Source organism: Cherax quadricarinatus, chromosome 88 (genome assembly GCF_038502225.1).
Source record: "Cherax quadricarinatus isolate ZL_2023a chromosome 88, ASM3850222v1, whole genome shotgun sequence".
Classification (NCBI taxonomy): Eukaryota; Metazoa; Arthropoda; class Malacostraca; order Decapoda; family Parastacidae; genus Cherax; species Cherax quadricarinatus.
Genome location: NC_091379.1, coordinates 13,102,378 through 13,126,231, shown reverse-complemented (window position 1 = coordinate 13,126,231; position 23,854 = coordinate 13,102,378). Strand labels below are relative to the sequence as shown.

At 41.2% G+C, this 23,854-nt stretch overlaps 1 protein-coding gene across 4 annotated transcripts in view; it reads right to left on the bottom strand.

Annotated features, from left to right (window-relative positions):
* Positions 1-23,854, bottom strand: part of LOC128698470 (NFX1-type zinc finger-containing protein 1-like) — a 412,092-nt gene that overhangs the window by 158,084 nt on the left and 230,154 nt on the right. For all 4 annotated transcript variants that reach the window (XM_070103988.1, XM_070103990.1, XM_070103989.1 and 1 more), the window contains exon 8: positions 6,679-6,865. In XM_070103988.1, coding sequence (XP_069960089.1) covers positions 6,679-6,865 — 187 coding nt within the window. The remainder of the gene's footprint in view (positions 1-6,678; positions 6,866-23,854) is intronic.

Sequence of the window (23,854 nt, the reverse complement as noted above, 5' to 3'; positions counted from 1 at the left end):
CGTCTGCTCACATCTCACATTTATGTTTATTTATTCTACTGTGGGGTGTATTCATCTTATTTATATGTTATGCATCGTGTTTATTATATAATTTTAAAAAAAATATCATGGATGGATTAATGAAAATGTGTATATTACCGTAATATACGACATTTAATGAGACTCGGTGAGTATTGTTATTATGGCGTCACTTGTGGAAGTCGTCTGCTCACATCTCACATTTATGTTTATTTATTCTACTGTGGGGTGTATTTATCTTATTTATATGTTATGCATTGTGTTTATTATATAATTTTGAAAAAAATATCATGGATGGATTAATGAAAATGTGTATATTAATGTAATATACGACATTTAAATGACTCGATGTATGTAAGTTTATTTAGGTACAGGTATACATAAGTATAATTATCAGAGTATATATAAAATATGAAATAACTTTTAAAAACATTTGAAATTTTGGAGTTTCCAGACAAAATGGAGAGACTTAGTGCTTACTGAGCTCATGGAGAATGTAAACAAACAGGGTGGGGCACGGTGACCGTATTAGAAAGTCAGGTGGGGGGAGCCGTATAGTGAGTTTTGGTCATAATTTGAAATGTCCGTATTAGCGGAACGCCGTAAAGTGAAACGCCGTAAAGTGGGGCCTTCCTGTATATATATATATATATTCTATGTGTGTGTGTGTGTGTGTGTGTGTGTGTGTGTGTGTGTGTGTGTGTGTGTGTGTGTGTGTGTGTGTGTGTGTGTGTGTGTGTGTGTGCGCGCGCGTGCGTGCGTGTGTGTGGGCATGTGTGTGTGCATGTGTGTGTGTGTGTGTGTGTGTGTGTGTGTGTGTGTGTGTGTGTGTGTGTGTGTGTGTGTGTGTGTGTGTGTGTTTTAGTTGCCATTTGGTCCTAGGCACATGTCAATTAGACACTTGGCCTGTTGTATGTGCATGCATGCATGTGTGTGTGTGTGTGTGTGTGTGTGTGTGTGTGTGTGTGTGTGTGTGTGTGTGTGTGTGTGTGTGTGTGTGTGTGTGTGTACTCACCTATTTGTGGTTGCAGGGGTCGAGTCCTAGCTCCTGGCCCCGCCTCTTCACCGGTTGCTACTAGACCCTCTCTCTCCCCGCTCCATGAGCTTTATCAAACCTCGTCTTAAAACTGTGTATGGTTCCTGCCTCCACTACGTCATTTTCTAGGCTATTCCACTGCCTTACAACTCTATGACTGAAGAAATACTTCCTACTATCTCTCTGACTCATTTGTGTCTTCTACTTCCAATTGTGGCCTCTTGTTTCTGTGTCCCCTCCCTGGAACATCCTGTCCTTGTCCACCTTGTCTATTCCACGCAGTATTTTATATGTCGTTATCATGTCTCCCCTGACCCTCCTGTCCTCCAGTGTCGTCAGGCCGATTTCCCTTAATCTTTCTTCATAGGACATTCCCCTTAGCTCTGGAACTAACCTTGTTGCAAACCTTTGTACTTTCTCTAGTTTCTTGACGTGCTTTATCAAGTGCGGGTTCCAAACAGGTGCTGCATACTCCAGTATGGGCCTGACATACACGGTGTACAGTGTCTTGAATGATTCCTTACTAAGGTGTCGGAATGCTGTTCTCAGGTTTGCCAGGCGCCCATATGTGTGTGTGTGTGTGTGTGTGTGTGTGTGTGTGTGTGTGTGTGTGTGTGCATGTGTGTGTGCATGTGTGTGTGCATGTGTGTGTGCATGTGTGTGGGCATGTGTGTGGGCATGTGTGTGGGCATGTGTGTGTGCATGTGTGTGTGTGTGTGTGTGTGTGTGTTAGTGTGTGTGTGTTAGTGTGTGTGTGTTTGTGTGTGTGTGTTTGTGTGTTACTGTGTGTGTGTTAGTGTGTGTGTTAGTGTGTGTGTGTTAGTGTGTGTGTGTGTGTGTGTGTGTGTGTGTGTGTGTGTGTGTGTGTGTGTGTGTGTGTGTGTGTGTGTGTGTGTGTGTGTGTGTGTGTGTGTGTGTGTGTGTGTGTGTGTTAGTGTGTGTGTGTGTTAGTGTGTGTGTGTGTTAGTGTGTGTGTTAGTGTGTGTGTTAGTGTGTTAGTGTGTTAGTGTGTGTGTTAGTGTGTGTGTGTGTTAGTGTTAGTGTGTGTGTGTGTTAGTGTTAGTGTTAGTGTGTGTGTGTGTGTGTGTGTGTGTGTGTGTGTGTGTGTGTGTGTGTGTGTGTGTGTACTCACCTAATTGTACTCACCTAATTGTGGTTGCAGGGGTCGAGACTCAGCTCCTGACCCCGCCTCTTCACTGATCGCTACTGGATCCTCTCTCTCTCTGCTTCCTGAGCTTTGTCATACCTCTTCTTAAAACTATGTATGGTTCCTGCCTCCACTGCTTCACTTGCTAGGCTATTCCACTTGCTGACAACTCTATGACTGAAGAAATACTTCCTAACGTCCCTGTGACTCGTCTGAGTCTTCAGCTTCCAGTTGTGACCCCTTGTCCCTGTGTCCCCTCTCTGGAACATCCTATCTCTGTCCACCTTGTCTATTCCCCGCAGTATCTTGTATGTCGTTATCATGTCTCCCCTGACCCTTCTGTCCTCCAGTGTCGTCAGTCCGATTTCCCTTAACCTTTCCTCGTACGACATTCCCTTGAGCTCTGGGACTAGCCTTGTTGCAAACCTTTGTACTTTCTCTAACTTCTTCACGTGCTTGACCAGGTGTGGGTTCCAGACTGGTGCTGCATACTCCAGTATGGGCCTAACATACACAGTGTACAGTGTCTTGAACGATTCCTTATTAAGGTATCGGAACGCTATTCTCAGGTTTGCCAGGCGCCTGTATGCTGCAGCAGTTATTTGGTTGATGTGTGCCTCCGGTGATGTGCTCGGTGTTATGGTCACCCCAAGGTCTTATTCCCTGAGTGAGGTCTGTAGTCTTTGTCCACCTAGCCTATACTCTGTCTGCGGTCTTCTTTGCCCCTCCCCAATCTTCATAACTTTGCATTTGGCTGGATTGAATTCGAGAAGCCAGTTACTGGACCACATGTCCAGCCTCTCCAGGTCTCTTTGCAGTCCTGCCTCATCCTCGTCCGATTTAATTCTTCTCATCAACTTCACGTCATCTGCGAACAGGGACACTTCAGAGTCTATTCCTTCCATCATGTCGTTCACATATATCAAAAATAGCACTGGTCCTAGAACTGACCCCTGTGGGACCCCGCTCGTAACAGGCGCCCACTGTGATACCTCTTCACGTACCATGACTCGTTGCTGCCTCCCTGTCAGGTATTCCCTTATCCATTGCAGTGCCCTTCCTTTTACGTGTGCCTGATCCTCCAGCTTCTGCACTAATCTCTTGTGGGGAACTGTGTCAAAGGCCTTCCTGCAGTCTAGGAAAACGCAATCTACCCAACCCTCTCTCTCGTGTCTTACTTCTGTTACCTTGTCATAAAACTCCAGGAGGTTTGTGATACAAGATTTGCCTTCCATGAACCCATGCTGGTTTTCATTTATAATCTTGTTCCTTTCCAGGTGTTCGACCACTCTCCTCCTGATAATCTTCTCCATGACTTTGCACACGATACATGTCAGAGACACAGGTCTGTAGTTTAGTGCCTCGTTTCTGTTTCCTTTCTTAAATATGGGGACTACATTAGCTGTCTTCCATTTCTCAGGTAGTTGCCCAGTTTCAAGGGATGTGTTGAAGATTGTGGTTAGAGGCACACACAGCATCTCTGCTCCTTCTCTAAGGACCCATGGGGAGATGTTGTCCGGTCCCATCGCCTTTGAGGTGTCAAGGTCACTTAAGAGCTTCTTCACCTCCTCCTCAGTTGTTCGTATGTCATCCAACACTTGTTGGTATATTCCCTCTTGATGTTCCCTTCTGTTCTGTCTTCCCACAGCCCTTCCTGTCTCTACTGTAAAAACTTCCTTAAATCTCCTGTTCAGCTCCTCACATACCTCCTGATCATTTCTTGTGAGTTCTCCACCTTCTGTCCTTAATCTGATCACCTGGTCTTTGACTGTTGTCTTCCTCCTGATGTGGCTATACAACAGTTTCGGGTCAGTCTTGATTCTCGATGCTATGTCATTTTCATACTGTCACTGGGCCTCCCTCCTTACCTGTGCGTACTCATTCCTGGCTCTGCGACTGATTTCCCTATTTTCGTGTGTTCTCTGCCTTCTGTACTTTTTCCATTCTCTATTGCACTTTGTTTTTGCCTCCTTACACCGTCGGGTGAACCAGGGGCTTGTTCTGGTCTTCCCGTTGTTACTGTTGCCCTTGGGAATGAACCTTTCCACTGCCTCCTTGCATTTTGTTGCTACATATTCCATCATTTCATTTACTGGCTTTCCTGCCAGTTCTCTGTCCCACTGGACCTCCCGCAGGAAGTTCTTCAACCCTATGTAGTCCCCTCTTTTATAGTCAGGTTTTTCCCATTCTACTCCTGTTATTCTCTCCACTTGCAGCTCTACTATGTATTCAAAGCACAGAACCACGTGGTCGCTAGCTCCTAGGGGACTCTCATACTTGATGTCCTCAATGTCTGAGCTGCCCAGGGTGAACACAAGGTCCAATCTTGCTGGTTCATCCTCCCCTCTCACTCTGGTAGTGTCCTTAACATGTTGGTGCATGAGGTTTTCCAGCACCACGTCCAACATCCTGGCTCTCCATGTTTCGGGACCCCCATGTGGCTCCAGGTTTTCCCAGTCAATCTCCCTGTGGTTGAAATCCCCCATAACCAGCAACTTTGCTCTGCTGGAGTGAGCTCTTCTTGCCACCTCAGCAAGTGTGTGTGTGTTAGTGTGTGTGTGTGTGTGTGTGTGTGTGTGTATGTTAGTGTGTGTGTGTGTGTTAGTGTGTGTGTGTGTGTGTTAGTGTGTGTGTGTGTGTGTGTGTGTTAGTGTGTGTGTGTGTGTTAGTGTGTGTGTGTGTGTTAGTGTGTGTGTGTGTGTTAGTGTGTGTGTGTGTGTTAGTGTGTGTGTGTGTGTTAGTGTGTGTGTGTGTTAGTGTTTGTGTGTTAGTGTGTGTGTGTTAGTGTGTGTGTGTTAGTGTGTGTGTGTGTGTGTGTGTGTGTGTGTGTGTGTGTGTGTGTGTGTGTGTGTGTGTGTGTGTGTGTTAGTGTGTGTGTGTACTCACCTATTTGTGGTTGCAGGGGTCGATTCACAGCTCCTGGCCCCGCCTCTTCGCTGATTGCTACTAGGTCCTCTCTCTCCCTGCCCTATGAGCTCTATCATACCTCGCCTTAAAACTATGTATGGTTCCTGCCTCCACCACATCACTTTCTAGGCTATTCCATGGCCTGACTACTCTATGACTGAAGAAATACTTCCTAACATCCCTTTGATTCATCTGAGTCTTCAACTTCCAATTGTGACCTCTTGTGTCTGTGTCCCATCTCTGGAACATCCCGTCTTTGTCCACCTCGTCTATTCCGCGCAGTATTTTATATGTCGTTATCATGTCTCCCCTGACCCTCCTGGCCTCCAGTGTCGTCAGGCCGATTTCCCTCAACCTTTCTTCATAGGACAATCCCCGTAGCTCTGGGACTAGTCTTGTTGCAAACCTTTGCACTTTCTCTAATTTCTTGACGTGTGTGTTAGTGTGTGTGTGTTAGTGTGTGTTAGTGTGTGTGTGTGTGTTAGTGTGTGTGTGTGTGTGTAGTGTGTGTGTGTGTGTGTTAGTGTGTGTGTGTGTGTGTGTGGTGTGTGTGTGCGTGTTAGTGTGTGTGTGTGTGTTAGTGTGTGTGTGTGTGTGTGTGATTGTGTGTGTATGTGTGTGTGTGATTGTGTGTGTGTGTGTTAGTGTGTGTGTGTGTGTTAGTGTGTGTGTGTGTGTTAGTGTGTGTGTGTGTGTGTGTGTGTGTGTGTGTGTGTGTGTGTGTGTGTGTGTGTGTGTGTGTGTGTGTGTGTGTGTGTGTGTGTGTGTGTGTTAGTGTGTGTGTGTGTTAGTGTGTGTGTGTGTTTGCGTGTGTGTGTGTGTGTGTGTTAGTGTGAGTGTGTGTGTGTGTGTGTGTGTGTGTTTTAGTGTGTGTGTTAGTGTGTGTGTTAGTGTGTGTGTGTGTGTTAGTGTGTGTGTGTGTTACTTACCTAACTGTGGTTGCAGGGGTCGAGACTCAGCTCCTGGCCTCGCCTCTTCACTGACTGCTGCTAGGTCCTCCCTCTTCCTGCTCCATGAGCTTTATCATACCTCGTCTTAAAACTATGTATAGTTTCTGCCTCCACTACATTGCTTGCCAGATTATTCCACTTCCTAACTACTCTATGACTGAAGAAATACTTCCTAACATCCCTTTGACATCACTTTTACTTAGATGTTGAAACACTATTGCCAGATGCACATTTGCTACAGCAGATTTTTGGTTGATGTGTGTCTCACCCCAGAATCCTTCTCTCTGAGTGAGGTTTGCAGCTCTTGCCACCAAGCCTGTACACCATCTGCTGTCATACATAACTTTGAATTTAGTGGACTTAATTCCAGAAGCCATTTGTTAGACAAGGCTCTTAGCCTTTCCTAGTCTTCATCCCCCTTTTATTCTTCTCATTAGTTTCATGTTTTGTACAAACAGGGATACCTCTGACTAAATGCCAGTTATAATTGCCAGTTCGGTATCAAGAGAAAAATCATCAAATGCTAATACAACCTCTGAAAAAACTGATAATAAAAATACAAATTACTTTCTGAAGCAAAAAGACAAATATACTTATTTTAAATAAATTAAATAACTTACATTTATTAGATATATGGCAAAGCTTAGTAATGATGTGTTTCCAGGGACAAGTTGAATATTGAACTTCTTGGCAACATTTGACTGTGCAAGGATCACAGCATCTTTCTGCACAAGGATGGCCACACTTTAGTAATAATGGACATTTCCCTTTGCAAGACTTGGGTGTTGCATTCTCACTGCACTTAACCTATTAAAAAAGAAAATTTCAATTAGACATTTTGATATAATTTCTATTCTTTTTTTCAGGTTAGTTAAGAATTTCTGGAAATTCTATTTTTCTCACTAAAATTAAAATAATTTTAGTGAAATCTTGGCTGTCAAATTTAATTTGTTCCAGATGTCAGTTCGACAGTGAAAATGGACAATGATCATAGCCATTTTTCCCAAAGAAAATAATTTAAACAGAATTAATCCATTCCAGACCCCAAATGACAATATAATAATTTATTAAAAAAGTACTATTACATAAAACTATAAAAATTAATACTAAAAGAAACTTCAACTGAAATACTGTACAGTAAATGAAAATTTAACTGCCTCTTACGTCAGAGGAGAGTTAATGACATACTGGAAACAGGAGGTAGAGGAGAGGAGGGGTTATGTTACTGCTTGGAAGGAAAGTCGCCTTCTATTAACATGTCAGGCAACTATCCATGTATTGTTTCTCTGTCTCTTTTCACCACTAACATCTTGTTCTGGCTCACTGGTTCTTTGTCCCACTAAAAACCAGTCCAGTGAGGTTTATTTCAGGCTCCATTGTAACACTTGGTTAAATTGAGACATTACACTGCCATTGTACATGTTAGAGAGATGGATGGCCACTGCTTTATCTAGATGGCATTTCTCAGCAAACTCCTGCACTTCATGCCATTTAGCACACATTTCCTTGACAATTTCAATGGGCACATTATCCCCTCCCTCCTCTTACTCTGATGACAGCTCCTCCGCTGCAATCTCTTGCGAAGGTCTACAAATTCTTCTGTGATGAGTTCGGTTCTATGCTCCTCCACCAACTCCTCCATATCTAGGCCCAAGGTCTTCCCAGGGACACAATATCCTCTACCAGCTCAGGCTCATCTTCAAAGCCTTCAAAACCCTTGACTGTCACAAAGTCAAACCACAATTTCTTCCATGTGGACTGCATGGTCTTGGAAGACACATTCCCCCAGGCTTTGTCTATAAGCCTCAAGCAGGTGAGTATACTGAAATGATCCTTCCAGAACTCCCCGAGGGTTAAAATTGTTTCTGAAGCGATTTCAAAACACCTTTCAAAAAGTGCTTTGGTTTAGAGATTCTTGATGTTAGAAATGACCTATTGGTCCATGGGCTGGATGAAAGGAGTGGTGTCAGGAGGCAAGAACTTCACAGTTATAAAACTGAACTCTTCAAGCAACTCATTTTCCAAGGTTTGATTGTAAACAGGACCATTATCCATAAGTATAAGGGCCCTTAGTGGCAACTGCTTTTTAATGAGGTACTTTTTGACAGTGGGAGCAAAGACCTCATGAACCCAGTCAATTAAAAATTGTCTTGTTACCCTAGCTTTCGTGTTGGCCCTCCACATTGCAGCCAATTTGTTTTTCATGACATTGTTCTCCTTAAAAACTTGTGCATTTTCAGAATGATAAACAAGTAAGGGCTTCAACTTCAAGTCCCCACTTGCATTGCCACACAGTAAGTGTGAGCCTCTTTCATAGGTTTGTCTCCTCACATTGAGTTTTCCTCTTCAGTTATGTAGGTTCTCTTGGGCATTTTCTTCCAGAAGAGGACGTTCAAATTGTCAATCAACAACCATGAGAATGTACAAAAACCAGGATATTTTTTTCTCAAATTCCTCATTCAAAAACCAATTTGTTCAACAAGTAATGCAGTCAACAACTGAGGTTCCGCTATATTACTACTATCACTTACATTTTCATACAATATACAAATACTAGTCTAGGTACTACTATTTGGTAGAATTTCTTGCATTTTTTAATGTCTCTGAAACTTACCATGTCTCTAAAATTAAAAATACAGTTTGATTCAACCAAAAAATTTATTTCTAAATTACAGGCCTCCCAAAATACGCCACATCTCATTCACACCTACACATTCAGGTAGGTAGCCAAGAGTGCCATCCAGATTAAAGAAAACTGGTGCTGAGGAGGGTAGCCAAGACTAAGTTGTGAAAACACATGAAGAACAGCAACCAAGTTGCAAGTGGTGGCGAGTCAAGAGGCAGTGAGAAATGGGCAGGATGGGGTAAAGGTTACTGTCACAGATCTCTGAAGATTTGCCAAGAGTAACCTTCCATTAAAATCCCCTGAAATACTTTCAGGAGGTAAAAAAGGACATTTTTTTGAAGAGCAGAAGAGGATCAATGCATCTCCTATATTACTCAAGAGAGACAGTCACTTCATGCCCTCCTGCCCATCAGTCTTGAACAAGATCATGCTTGTTGGGTTAACAATGTTATACTGCTAACGATAAGGCATCATCAGCTTCTCTAGACCCCATTTCAAAGCACTGGTTCTAGATTTGCCAGGGTCCTCTTCAGTGAAAAAGTCTGCTAATTTAACAACAGCATGTAACTGCACACATAACTGCTGCAATGTTAACTGTTTTTTTTTTTTTCAGGATCTTCATCTTCTCTTATCTGGCTCCCTTGTATCTGTCATTCAGCTCTGGCAACATTTCCTATGGATTCCTGTCTTCATCACCATCACCTAAGAGCTCATTCATATCTTCAAAACCATCACCTGGTACTTTCCTTGCCAGCTGAACAATTTCCTAAACCTGACTTTCAAGGAAGGGAAAACCAGTGAAATAATTAACTACAGGAGGCTATAACTTTCGCCAGCCTATATTTAATGTTGAATGAAGCACTTCACTCCATGCATGTCTAGCACAGCTGATGGCATCTGCAATGTTAAATTTATTCCAGAAGCTTCGTACTGCCAGGTTGGATTCAGAGTCCATCCAAATTTTTTCCACTCCTGCAAACCGAACCATGTTAAGTTAATTTTACGAAATGTTGTATAAAATTATGCCTCAATTTTTCAATGGTGTGATAACCAAAAAGTGACAAATAAATCTGTGTAATATATGGGTCTACTGTATTTTTTGCACAGTACAGTGCAGCTTCAAATTTTGAACTTAATCCATTCCAGGAGCTAGTTCTAAATTTGAAAAGTTTGAAAGGTGAAGCAATATTTCCCATAAGAAATAATGAAAATACAATTAATCCATTCCAGAAACCCAAAAATATTCACAAAAAAATACATTTTATAGATAGTACTACATACACACAACAAATATAGTGTACAATTATTAATAAATTTAAATAAACATATAAAATAACATTTTTACTTACCTTTATTGAAGATTGGTGATGGCATCTGGAAGATAGGGAGGAGGAGAGAGGAAGTTTGGGTCAGTGTCTGGAAAGGGAATCTGTCTCCATAAGACTTTGGGTATCAAAGCCCTCTCTGGGTTTACTTCCCTTCTCTGTCTTTTAATGTCACTAGGAACAAAACTGTTTAAAGTCCTCTGTTTCTGGCACCTCTTTAAAATTTCCCTAAAATGGGACATGGTTTGGTCACTAAACTTGTTGCAAAGATGGCTTGTTTCAGCTTGCTCAGGGTGGTACTTAACAAACATTTGGACATCATTCCACTTGGCACAAATCTCCTTAATCTTTGAAGAGGGCACCTCATCCAATCCCTCTTCCTTCTCTGAAGCAAGTTCCTGAGCTGTGGTCTGATGCTCTTCCAGATGAAGCTCTTCAGTGCTTAGCTCTTCCCTGTGGTCCTTCACCAACTCTTCCACATCCTTGCCACTCACCTCCAACCCCAGGGTGTTCCCCCAATGCCACAATAGAGTCTACAACAGGCAGAGGGTCAGCTGGGTCAGGGTCAGCCTCTAACACTTCAAAATCTCACTTTTGGACACAATCTGGCCACAATTGTTTCCAAGCAGAGTTCAAAGTCCTGGAAGTCACTCCCTCCCAAGCCTTACCTATAAGGCTTATGGAGCTGTAGATGTTGAAGTGATTCCTCCAGAACTCTCTTAGGGTCAACTTAGTGTCTGTGGTCACTTCAAAGCACTTTTCAAACACTGCTTTTGTGTAGAGTTTTTTGAAGTTAGAAATGACCTGCTGGTCCATGGGCTGGAGGAGAGGAGTGGTGTTAGGAGGCAAGAATCGCTTTTATAAAACTGAAGTCCTTAGACAAGAGGTCTAATAAGTTTGGAGTATGAGCAGGAGCATTGTCCATTAACAGGAGGCACCTGAGTGGCAAATTATTGTCTAGGAGGTATTTTCTCACACTGGGGCCAAACACTTCATGGACACACTCTTTGAAAATTTGCCATGTGACCCATGCCTTATTATTTGCTTTCCACAAGACACAACTTATTCTTTATGACATTTTTTTCTTAAACACACTGGGATTTTCTGAATGATACACAAGTAAAGATTTCACTTTAAAATCACCACAGAACAAAAGAGTTAGCCTGTCTCTCATAGGCTTGTGTCCTGGGAGTGCCTTTTCCTCCTGAGTAATGTAGGTTCTCTTTGGCATTTTCTTCCAAAATAGGCCTGTTTCATCACAACTGAACACTGTTATGCAGGGTTCTGCATGACATTGCAATGTATATACAGTAGAGAAGGGTGTCATAATAGTATGAATGCTATACAGTGGACCCCCGCATACCGATTTTAATCCGTGCAAGAGGGGTCATTGTTATGCGAAATAATCGGTATGCGAATGAATTTTCCCCATAAGAAATAATGGAAATCAAATTAATCCGTGCAAGACACCCAAAAGTATGAAAAAAAAAATTTTACCACATGAAATATACATTTTCCCACACACAAAGAGAAGGATACATGCACAATAGTAGAGTAGTACATGCACAGTATATATTGTGCATGTACTAGTCTACTAAATGAAGAATAAATGACACTTACCTTTATTGAAGATGCAGCAATGACTGATGAGACACTGTGTCCTGGGAGTGCCTTTTCCTCCTGAGTACTGTAGGTCCTGTTTGGCATTTTCTTCCAGAACAGGCCTTATCACACTGTGATTGCCACTACGATTCTTAAATCTCTCAAACCAACCTTTGCTGGCTTTAAATTCACCAATATGAGCACTAGTTCCAGGCATTTTTCCCTGTTCACCTGGGTGTTAGTCGACTTGTGTGGGTTGCATTCTGGGAGACAAGATTAAGGACCCCAATGGAAATAAGTTAGACAGTCTTCGATGACACTGACTTTTTTGGGTTATCCTGGGTGGCAAATCCTCTGGGGTTAATTGTTTCTTGGTATTCTCAATAAGCCACACCAACAACGGTGCTACAGCAGCAGCAGCAGCAGCTGATGGTGGTACAGCAGCAACAGACGATGCTACAGCAGCAGCAGACGATGCTACAGCAGCAGCAGCAGCTGACGGTGGTACAGCAGCAACAGACGATGCTACAGCAGCAACAGACGATGTTACAGCAGCAGCAGACGATGCTACAGCAGCAGCAGCAGCTGACGGTGGTACAGCAGCAACAGACAATGCTACAGCAGCAACAGACGATGTTACAGCAGCAGCAGACGATGCTACAGCAGCAGCAGCAGCTGACAGTGCAGCAGCAGCAGCTGACAGTGCAGCAGCAGCAGCAGCTGTACCACCAATAGTAGCGATGGTTGATTGGGGTTTATTATACAACCTGGCCAGCTCGGAGACACGCACTCCACTTTCATACTTATCAATGATCTTTTTCTTCATCTCTATTGTAATTCTCACCCTTATTGCTGTAGGGTTGGCACTAGAAGCTTTCTTGGGGCCCATGGTCACTTATTTTCCAGAAAAAGCACCGAAAACACTGTAATAATACGAAATATTCCGATTGTATGCTTGGATGTTACCGCGGAGGCTGGCTGGTAAACAATGCCACCGGCGGAACATGTGAGCGTGGCTCAGGCCGCACATTGGACGCGTCTCGGACGAAAATCGGTGAGCGGGTTTTTAAGCGGTATGTGAGGCAAAATTTTTGCGATTAAAGCAAGCGGTATGTGGATTAATCGCTATGTGATGCCATCGGTATGCGGGGGTCCACTGTAATTGTAAAGAATAATTTTATAATTCATAATGTGCATTTGGGGGCACTGTAAAGTACTCTAAATGTAATTATAAAGAAATCCTGCTAGGGATTTATTTTCCAAGGGTGTTTGGGTACACGGAGTAAGCGTGGCTTGGGGCAGTCACGTGGAGTCAGCATGGTGTGGAGGTTTGCGTCGGAGCTGCTGTGTGTTTAAGCTAAGTTTGTAGTTGTGTACTCCTTTTGTTTAGCTAACCCAAGCCATAGGCTCTTCTATGGCATACCTGTATGCCCACCTAGGCTCTGACATGGTTGGAGTGCTGTGGGATTGAGTGAGGAAATAAGAAATGGGGTTGGTAGTAGAGTAGTGACGGCCTGGCGCTGACTAGGCCTAGTGGTTATGGTGGCTGGACCTCCAGTCAGCTGTTTCTTGTGTACCGTCATCTGGGCGTTTAGGATTAAGGTGTTTCTAGAGGGTGTATATAGTGTTATGTTGAATAAATAGATATATTTTCCTAACTGGGATTTTTGCCTACCCCTCTGTTAACCAACCCATTGAAGTAACACTTACTGGTTTAGCGCTTTCTATTTAGACTGGGATAGCCCTGGGTGGCCTGTTTATGCTTGAGATGTGTGTAACTTTTACCTTTGCCCTTAGACAAGGCTCAAATCCCCAGCAATCCCACATTTCTGCGTAACAAACACTTATTGGGGTTTGAATTTTTCAGCGTCTACGTAAACCTTAAACTCCTGTACAAACTTCTCAGCTGCCAGTTTGTCTGAACTGGCTGCCTCACCATGCCTTACAACATTGCGTATGCCACTATGATTCTTAAATCTTTCAAACCAGCCTCTGCTGGCCTTAAATTCACTATCAGCACTGGTTCCAGGAGTTTTCTTTACCAGATTAACTTACAACTTCCTTGCCTTTTCACAAATAATCGTCTCTGAAACACTATCACCTGCCATCTCTTTATCCTTGATCCACACCAGCAACAACTTCTCAAACTGATCGATTGTCTGTGGTCTTTTTTTGGTTAGCATATTAACACCTTTCACAACATCAGCTTCCTTGATTTGTTCTTTCTGTGCCAGGATAGAAGTGATGGTCGACTTGTTTTTCCCATACATCCTGACAAGCTCAACAAGTTTAGCACCACTCTCATACTTCTGTATTATTTCCTTCTTCACATCTATGGTGTTACTCACTTTCTTTACCACAGGGGTACCACTAGCAAGTTTCTTTGGGCCCATGGTAGCTTATTTCACAGTCCCACAAGCACTAAACACAATGAATTAATCGTAAAATGTTTGAATGAGACCACAGGTTAGTGTTCACTCAAGCATCAACAAAACCAGACTGGCTCATGGCGCTTGCGCAGGGACGTGGACATAGCGGGCTGGCGGACAGGTCCAGTACCAGGTGGATCAAAAAACAGGGTTGAGCTCGATAATGGGGACAAAGTTTGTTCGAAAAAAGTGGTCAATTTTCGAAGAGTTCGATAAGTCATATGTTCGAAATTTGAGGTTCCACTGTACTATAATAAGTGAGTTTGAGAATGCCACCACGAGATGGCAGAGTGAGTACCAAAACACCACTCACCAGTGCATGTGTGTTTATGGAGCTTACCTCACGAGAGAAAGAATTCTCATGTTTTCCTTATGTTTTGTGCAGTTATTTTTCCAATTTTTTTTATTCTAACCATGGGTCCTAAGAAAGCAAGTGTAAAGGATAGTGCTGAGAAGAAAAAGAGGATGATTTCCATGGAATTAGAGCAGGAAATCATAAACACAAACTATGTGCGAGGGCTAAGGACCTGGCAAGCGAGTACCAGCGCAGCAGTTCTCCGATATGTACAATACTGAAGTAGGAGTAGTCTATAAAGGTTATAGCACTAGCAAAGGGCGATACAGTAATTTCTAAGCAGCAGACTTCTGTCCATGAAAAGCTGGAAAGTTTCAAATGGTGGTGTGTTGGAGCTATATAATGACGCTTGCACAACTCATTTCCAAAACATTCTGAAAGGGAGGAAGAAACAAACATCCTTGGACAGTTTTTTATTGAAACACCCTGCAGATGAAAGTGTGAAAAGCATGGAGAAAAAGCCAAAAATCAGTGAATAGTGAAGCAAGATAAAAGTAAAATTTGTATAAGTTAAGTTCCATGATAAAGTGTAGCATTAACCCATAAATGGTCCAAACATATATAATGCGTTTTTTCAACATTTGAAAGTATGTAAAAAAAGTAGATCTTCTTTTTGTTTTTCTACATTTGAAAATGTGTAAAAAAACTTTTATCTCCTTTTTTTTTTGTTATATTTGAAAATGTGTAAAAAAAATTAGATCTACTTTTGTAGCACTGCACATGTGAACGTAGATCTGCTTAGACCGTTTACGGGTTAAGAGTGTAGCAATTAAGTTAAGCGATTAAGCGACAGAAAAAGGATGAAACAAACTGAACTCCTGAGAGCATGCGCCGCTCTGCCTATCTTTTCCATCGTCAGCCTTCATCAGCATCTCTTCTCCAAGGTAAATAGTGTACGTACACCAGTTTATGTCTACATTATGTTTTCCTTATGAAAGTAGTGATCTAATGCAGATAGCCTCACAAACTCCATTTTCTATTATATTAGCACCTCAGAAGGAAAGGCATGTGAAGACGTTTTCAGAGCTGGAGCGAGACTGCCGGCCACCATTTTCCTCTGCCGCTGTCACCACTACCCACATACGTAATGACATATTTTATTCATTCTAGAGTATATGTCAGGTTTCTATGTTATTTATATTGTTTATTATGTCATATTCAATGAATTGTGACAAATAAGCGTCATACTGAAGTATTCTGCCATGCCTCCTCAGAGCAGGAATTCCTCTGGAACAGATTATCTTTGATATACCTTTGAAGAATTTCGAGAGTATATCTACTCTCTGAGCCCGGCCATGGGCCAGGCTCATCTTGTGCTCGCCTGGTCAACCAGGCTGTTGCTGCTGGAGGCCCGCTGCCCCACATATCCATCACAGCCTGGTTGATCTGGCACCTGGTGAAGATATTTGTCTAGTTTTCTCTTAAAGGCTTCAACACTTGTTCCAGCAGTGTTTCTGATATCTTTTGGTAAGATGTTGAAAAGTCTGGGACCCCGGATGTTGATACAGTGTTCCCTTATTGTCCCCACGGCACCCCTGCAGTGGGGATTTAAATTAATTTAAATGAGAAAAACTGACTCAGCATACGAAGAAATTGAAATACGAGGATGGTCATGGAATGGATTAAATTCATAAGCTGAGAAGTCACTGTATTTTCATATGAATTTTGCAGTTATATTCATGATTTCTTGATCTCAATTGATGGAAAGGAAGACATATTATGGAATTAGAGATGATTTTGATTGGTTTTAGTACTGAAAATAGCTTGAAATTGAGCTTGAAGTAGCGGAAATCTTACGTTTTTGCTGATGTTCATGAATAAACAACACACACGTGTCCAATACACATCAATTGGTGGGTCTAATATGCATTCATGAATGTGCTGATAATATTTATACAATTATTACAATATTGCATAATAGTAAATCCTCTATTTTTTGGTGTGAATAAAAAATAAAAATGGAATTCATCTGTAAAGCCCAAAAACATAACTAATAAAGGTAAGAAATGTTATTTTAATGCCATGCCAGGAATGCCTGCATTGTTTATTATAGATCCGATTTTGAAGTTGGAATCTTTTGGACTATGTGCAATTGGCTAAGTTACCAATCTATGATCACTTTATTGGGTAGTTGAAATAGTTGCTTGGGCATTTTTTTTGTGCTTATTCGGTAAAATAGAAATGATACTAACAAAATAACTAAGAATTTGGTCAACTGGAATAATGTAATTGGCCTAAAATAGGAGTCAAAGTGAGGAAAATCACTGATGCGTAAATATTGTAGACACAGTAAAATTCACATTAGTGTAATTTCGTCAATTTTTCATCAAATTTCATACTTTTTGTATTATTACCTTCAGAAAATTATTCTCTACCATTTCATAAAAAATATTTTTTTTTTTAAATTCTTGGACCCTGTGGATAAGGTGTAGAACTATGACTTGGACCCTGAATCCTGGTTGGATGATACAGTGACTGACAAGGTCAAAATAGAAGGTTACAATATAAAATGCTTAGATTGGAATAGAAAGGGTGGCGGGGTATGTGACAATATGAACTGCTTAGATTGAAGTAGAAAGGGTGGTGGAGTATGTGCCTACATAAGAAATGACTTAGCCTATAATCCAAGACCTGATTTAACCCTTAAACGGTCCAAACGTATATATACGTTCACGTGTATAGCGCCCCAAATGTATATATACGTTATCTTTGTCATTCATTCAACAATGCCACGATAAGCCTGAGTCACCTAGAAATGAGAGAATGGGTGTGTGTACTCACTGTGCACCATATTAAAATAATTGGGGATGCTCTTTTTTCCTATTAAAAAAAAATTTTTTTTTTCTCCCAAAAAATTTGGGGCACTACGCGAGTGAACGTACATACAGTGGACCCCCGACATTCAATGTTAATTCGTTCCTAAGAGCTCAATGAATGTCGAAAATATCGAAAGTCGAATTAATTTTCCCCATAAGAAATAATGGAAATCAAATTAATCCGTGCAAGACACCCAAAAGTATTGAAAAAAAAAAGTTTTACCACATGAATTAATAATTTTAATACACACAAACTGAATTAGACATGTACAATTACATGACACTTACCTTTATTGAAGATCTGGTGATGATTGATGGGATGGGAGGAGGGGAGACTGTGGATGGTTTTACTGTTTAGAAGGGAAATCCCCTTCCATTAGGACTTGAGGTATCAAGTCTTTTTCTGGGGTTACTTCCCTTCTTCTTTTAATGCCACTAGGACCAGCTTGAGAGTCACTGGACTTCTGTCGCACAACATATCTGTCCATAGAGGCCTGTACCTCTCGTTCCTTTATGACTTTCCTAAAGTGGTTCGCAACAGTGTCATTGTACAGGTTGCCAACACGGCTTGCAGTAGCTGTCTCAGGGTGATTTTCATCAAAAAATCTTTGCACTTCAAGCCACTTTGCACACATTTCCCTAATCTTTGAAGTAGGCAACTTCTTCACTTTCTCCATCCCCTCCTCCGAAGCAGTTTCCTCAGGTATGGCCTCTTGCTGTTGAAGATGATCTAGCAGCTCATCAGTGGTTAGTTCTTCATTGTCCTCCTCCACCAACTCTTCCACGTCCTCCCCACTAACCTCCAATCCCAAGGACTTCCCCAATGCGACAATGGATTCCACAACTGGCATAGGATTCTCAGGGTTAGCCTCAAACCCTTCAAAATCCCTTTTGTCTACACATTCTGGCCACAGTTTTTTCCAAGCAGAGTTCAAGGTCCTCTTAGCCACTCCCTCCCAAGCCGTACCTATAAGGTTTATACAATTGAGGATATTAAAGTGATCCTTCCAAAACTCTCTTAGAGTCAGTTGAGTTTCTGTGGTCACTACAAAGCACTTTTGAAACATAGCTTTTGTGTACAGTTTCTTTAAGTTGGAAATGACCTGCTGGTCCATGAGCTGCAGGAGAGGAGTGGTATTAGGAGGCAAAAACTTCACCTTAATGAACTTCATGTCCCCATAAAGTCGCTCTGCCATGTCTGTAGGATGACCAGGGGCATTGTCTAATACCAGGAGGCACTTAAGGTCTAATTTCTTTTCAATTAGGTAATTTTTCACAGTGGGGGCAAATGCATGCTGTAACCAGTCATAGAAAAAGTCCCTAGTGACCCATGCCTTACTGTTTGCCCTCCACAGCACACACAAATTAGCCTTGAGGATATTCTTTTGCCTGAATGCTCTGGGAGTTTCTGAGTGATACACCAATAAAGGCTTCACTTTGCAATCACCACTAGCTTTGGCACACATCAACAGAGTAAGCCTGTCTTTCATAGGCTTATGTCCTAGGAGTGCCTTTTCCTCCTGAGTAATGTAGGTCCTGCTTGGCAATTTCTTCCAAAACAGGCCTGTTTCATCACAATTAAACACTTGTTCAGGTTTCAATCCTTCAGCCTCTATGTACTCCTTGAATTCATGCACATATTTTTCAGCTGCTTTGTGGTCCGAACTGGCAGCCTCACCATGCCTTACCACACTGTGTATGCCACTGTGATTCTTAAAGCTTTCAAACCAACCTTTGCTGGCCTTAAATTCACTCGCATCACCACTAGTTGCAGGCAATTTCTTTACCAAATCATGCAACTGCCTAGCCTTTTCACAAATGATTGCTTGAGAGATGCTATCTCCTGCTATCTGTTTTTCATTTATCCACACCAATAACTGTCTCTCAACATCTTCTAACACTAGCGATCTCTGTTTCGAAAACAAAGTTGCACCTTTTGCAACAACAGCTTCCTTGACTGCCGTTTTCCTGCTCACTATAGTAGAGTTGGTTGATTGGGGTTTACTATACAACCTGACCAGCTCCGACACACACACACTCCACTTTTGTACTTTGCAATTATCTCTTTCTTCATTTCAATAGTCATTAGCCCCTTTTTTCTCGAAGGGTTGGCACTAGAAGCTTTCTTGGGGCCCATGGTCACTTATTTTGCAGAAACAAGCAGTGATAATATGGAATGTACCGACTGTATCTTTAGATGCGCGCACACTGGCTGGCTTGTAAACACTGGCACACACAGGGCAGTTCAGGCCACACATGGACATGTTTCGTACAAATCGTATCGAATATCGGGTTTTCGATCGAATGTCAAGGCGAAATTTTTGCGTTAAAATGCATCGAATGTCTGATTTATCGAATGTCGATGCCATCGAATGTCAGGGGTCCACTCTATATGTTTGGACCATATAGGGGTTAAATGACAAAAAACTGAAGATTCTATGGTTTGACGTGTTGCTTCCTAAGACCAAACCCATCTTAGTAGGACCTAGTTAATGCTCTCCCATCAATGACCAGTTCTTAGAGGACTTTTCAAGAGTCTTGTCTGGACTGGATAACAACTGTGAGATAGTAATACTGGGAGACTTCAATATCTGTTTTCAACAGCAAAATAACAGGCTATGTAAAAATTATAAGCAAATTCTAGGTTTAAATAGTTACACTTAACTAATTAATACACCAACCTGGATCACACAGTTCTCAGCCACCCTAATTGACTACATACTTTGTAACCGCTCTGAGAACATTAGCCAATCAGGCATCATTACCACAGGCCTTAGTGATCATTTCATCATTTACTGTCCCAAGAAAATCACTAGGGAATGGATAGGCCTACACAGAACAATAAAAATGAGGTCAACTAGAAATTACAGTAAAGAAACACTGGTAAATAGGCTACACAATTGTGACTGGACAGTTATAACAAATTGCACTGACATACAGGAGGGCCCCACTTATACGGCAGGTTAGGTTCCAGGCTACCGCCATAAAGCGGAAACTGCCATAAAGTGGAACACCCTTTTTTTCCACTTATAAATGCATACAAACACTAGATAACAAGTTTACACTAACATATATTAAGTTAGCAATAGAACCAGGCATCAAAAAAAAATAAAAAAGTACAATACACACATAGTGCACTCATTACTTACCTTAAAATATTTATAGTCTTAATCTAGGGTGAGACAAGTAGTATTTATTGTAAGAAATCAAGTGTGGTAGGTATGGTAATAGCCAGGCTACCTTACCAGGCCACCCCACCCACACATACTATTCTATGATATTTAACAATCCCAGAGCGATAAAATGTATATACAGTTCACTCATTACTTACCTTAAAATATTTGTAGTCTTAATGTAGGGTCAGGAGTAAGTAAATGAGATAAAACGAATAAATGAGAGAGAGAAAGAATGAGTACATGAGAGGGGACAGGCGCAGAGTTATGTAAACAAACCAGGCGAACGTAAGTTTTGTAAACAAACGAAGTGTACACGTCTGGTTTGTGTACAAGTTACATTGTGTACAGGTTGTCTCTACATTGATACGGTAGAATTAATAAAGAAGAACACTCCCATTCTCATGTAACATCATTTTGAGAAGAAATGAAGCTCTGAGTGAAGGCAATGGAAATAAGTCACACTGACTTTTTTGGGTTATCCTAGGTTCTCTACACGTATGTTGTTATGTATGATAATCTATGTAACTGTATTTGTGTATACCTGAATAAACTTACTTACATACGAAAGGAATAATTTTCTACAGTTACCCCCAGTAACACATTTTCTCTTATGTTAGATTAGAGAAAATGTTATTCTTGCCGTCACTTGTACAAGTTATGTGGCTCCCACATCTTATATTTATGTTTATTTATTCTACTGTGGGGTGTATTTATCTTATTTATATGTTATGCATCGTGTTTATTATATAATTTTGAAAAAAATATCATGGATGGATTAATGAAAATGTGTATATTACCGTAATATACGACATTTAATGAGACTCGGTGAGTATTGTTATTATTATTATTATTATTTCTAATATGGCGTCACTTGTGCAAGTCGTCTGCTACCACATCTCACATTTATGTTTATTTATTCTACTGTGGGGTGTATTTATCTTATTTATATGTTATGCATCGTGTTTATTATATAATTTTGAAAAAAATATCATGGATGGATTAATGAAAATGTGTATATTAACGTAATATATGACATTTAAATGACTCGATGATTATTATTATCATTACTAATATGACGTCTGGAGACATAAGACACTTACCAATTTTAATGTGTACCTGCATGCCAGCACGGTATGTAAGTTTATTTAGGTACAGGTATACGTAAGTATAATTATCAGAGTATATATAAAATATGAAATAACTTTTAAAAACATTTGAAATTTTGGAGTTTCCAGACAAAATGGAGAGACTTAGTGCTTACTGAGCTCATGGAGAATGTAAACAAACAGGGTGGGGCACGGTGACCGTATTAGAAAGTCAGGTGGGGGGAGCCGTATAGCGAGTTTTGGTCATAATTTGAAATGTCCGTATTAGCGGAACGCCGTAAAGTGAAACGCCGTAAAGCGGGGCCTTCCTGTATATGATGCCTGGGAAAAATTCAAAATGTTCACTGCCATCCTTGATAATACTGTACCAGTTAAAGAGGTTAGGATTAAACAGAGAACTGAACCCTGGATGACTACTGAGATATTAGATATGAAATTCAGAGACTAGTTGCTAAAAAGATTTAGGGCTGTTGCAGCCCCCTACCAAACTAGCGGTTAAATAGTTAACCTGCCGGCTGGCAGTACCACTGGGTACGTCATCAAACCCATTGTGGGGACTGCTGAGCCGGCCTTAGAGCATTAAGTACCTGAACTCCTCAGGGTACGCATCTAAGCAGTAGGTACCTGAACACCTAATGGTACACATCTACTGGCTTTAGAAACATTATGTACCTGAACACCTCATGGTACGCAGCCAAGCAGTAGGTACCCGAACACCTAATGGTACACATCTACTGGCCTTTGAAGCAATAGGTACCTGAACACCTAATGGTACACATCTACTGGCAGTAGAGTATTCTACTGGCTTCTACTGATTTTAGAAGAAGCGCTCACTGCAGCTCACTGAGTCTGTTGGCCTCAGTTATTTGACGGCCGCATTCAGTGAGCTTGCAACATAGTGTGTGCTGCATCGGACCACCTTGCGGTGTGTCAACTGGTCTTGAAGGCGGTAGATAGTACTCGCCAGACCATCTTACAGTGTACTTCTACCGGCCTTAGAGAGTATTTACAGGACTACCGGTGATGTCTGCGGACTCATCGCCTACGCTTGTCAACTGTGGGCCGGAGTCATCTGATGCTGTTTAGTGGGACATTACATGAAGAAAAGGTTGGAATGTTACACTGAACTGGGCCAGGACCGTAGTGTGACACTTAAGCAAGTATGATGGAGTGGAACACTGAGATATGCACAGGACCGTAGTGGAACACTGAGACGAAAAGGGTGTCGTGTGACATTGAAGATGGCCTGGTTGTAGTGTACATTAAATAGGGTCATGTGACTGGCCTCGACAAAGACGCTATGCGGGTAGTGTGACGCAGAGACAAGGGTGTCAAGTGTGACACGGTTGCGAAAGTGTGTGTATTACACGGAGAAAAGGGTGTCAAGTGACACGGTGGAGAAAGAGCGTCACAACTCGGATAAGTGTCGTGAGAAACGCAGTTCATTGTAATTTATTATTTTAAATGTTACTTAATTTATTATTTTAGCATAGAGATACTATATTTATAGTGACACAGTAGTGTCAAGAGAGTTGTACCCTGTGTAGGGTCACGAATTATTATTTATTATTTTAGTAAAATGCTAATTATAATTTATTATTGTAACATGTATATATTATCAGATGTTAGTTCAAATACCTCTAGACCAAAGATCGTTGATTTTTATATTATATTAAAGATTAATTTATTTTAATGTGTGTATTTATGTATCCTGAACTCTTTATTACAAAAAGAGTAAAAACTACCATCTTTTAAAAATCACTTTTTTTGTAATAAGGGCAAACAGACAGGACATTGCAGTGCTAAATGAATTCCAAAGGGTGAGGAACAGAGTGCAGAGGCTTATAAAAGGTGCAAAGGCAAGGCACTATTGCTCAAAAATCAAAGAGTACAAGAATAACCCTAGAAAGCTCTGGCAACAACTAAAGTGCTTGGGGGTACAGCCATAAACCAGTAGACAGATCTAACATAGTACTAAATATCGATAACGAGGTATGCCCTGAAACAACTAAAGCGGCAAATTATTTTAATTCATACTACATAACTGTCGCATCAACACTAGTAAGTAAACTAACAGCTGCATCAAATACCTTTAACACAGACTCTGATAAGTTTAAAACATTCTATACCAATAAAGGGGTAACCCCACAAAGTTGTCAACTAGTATGTGTATATCATTACTTCACACAAAAAGAACTAAGCAGATTAAACCCAACTAAGAGCACTGCCCCAGATAACATTCCATCTAAGTCCCTGAAAGATGGTGCCTCTGAACTGCCAATTCCCTTTAATTTGTCCATAACCATTGATACCATACCAGAGGGATTCAAGGAGGCCAGAGTTAAAATCTTCAAAAAAAAA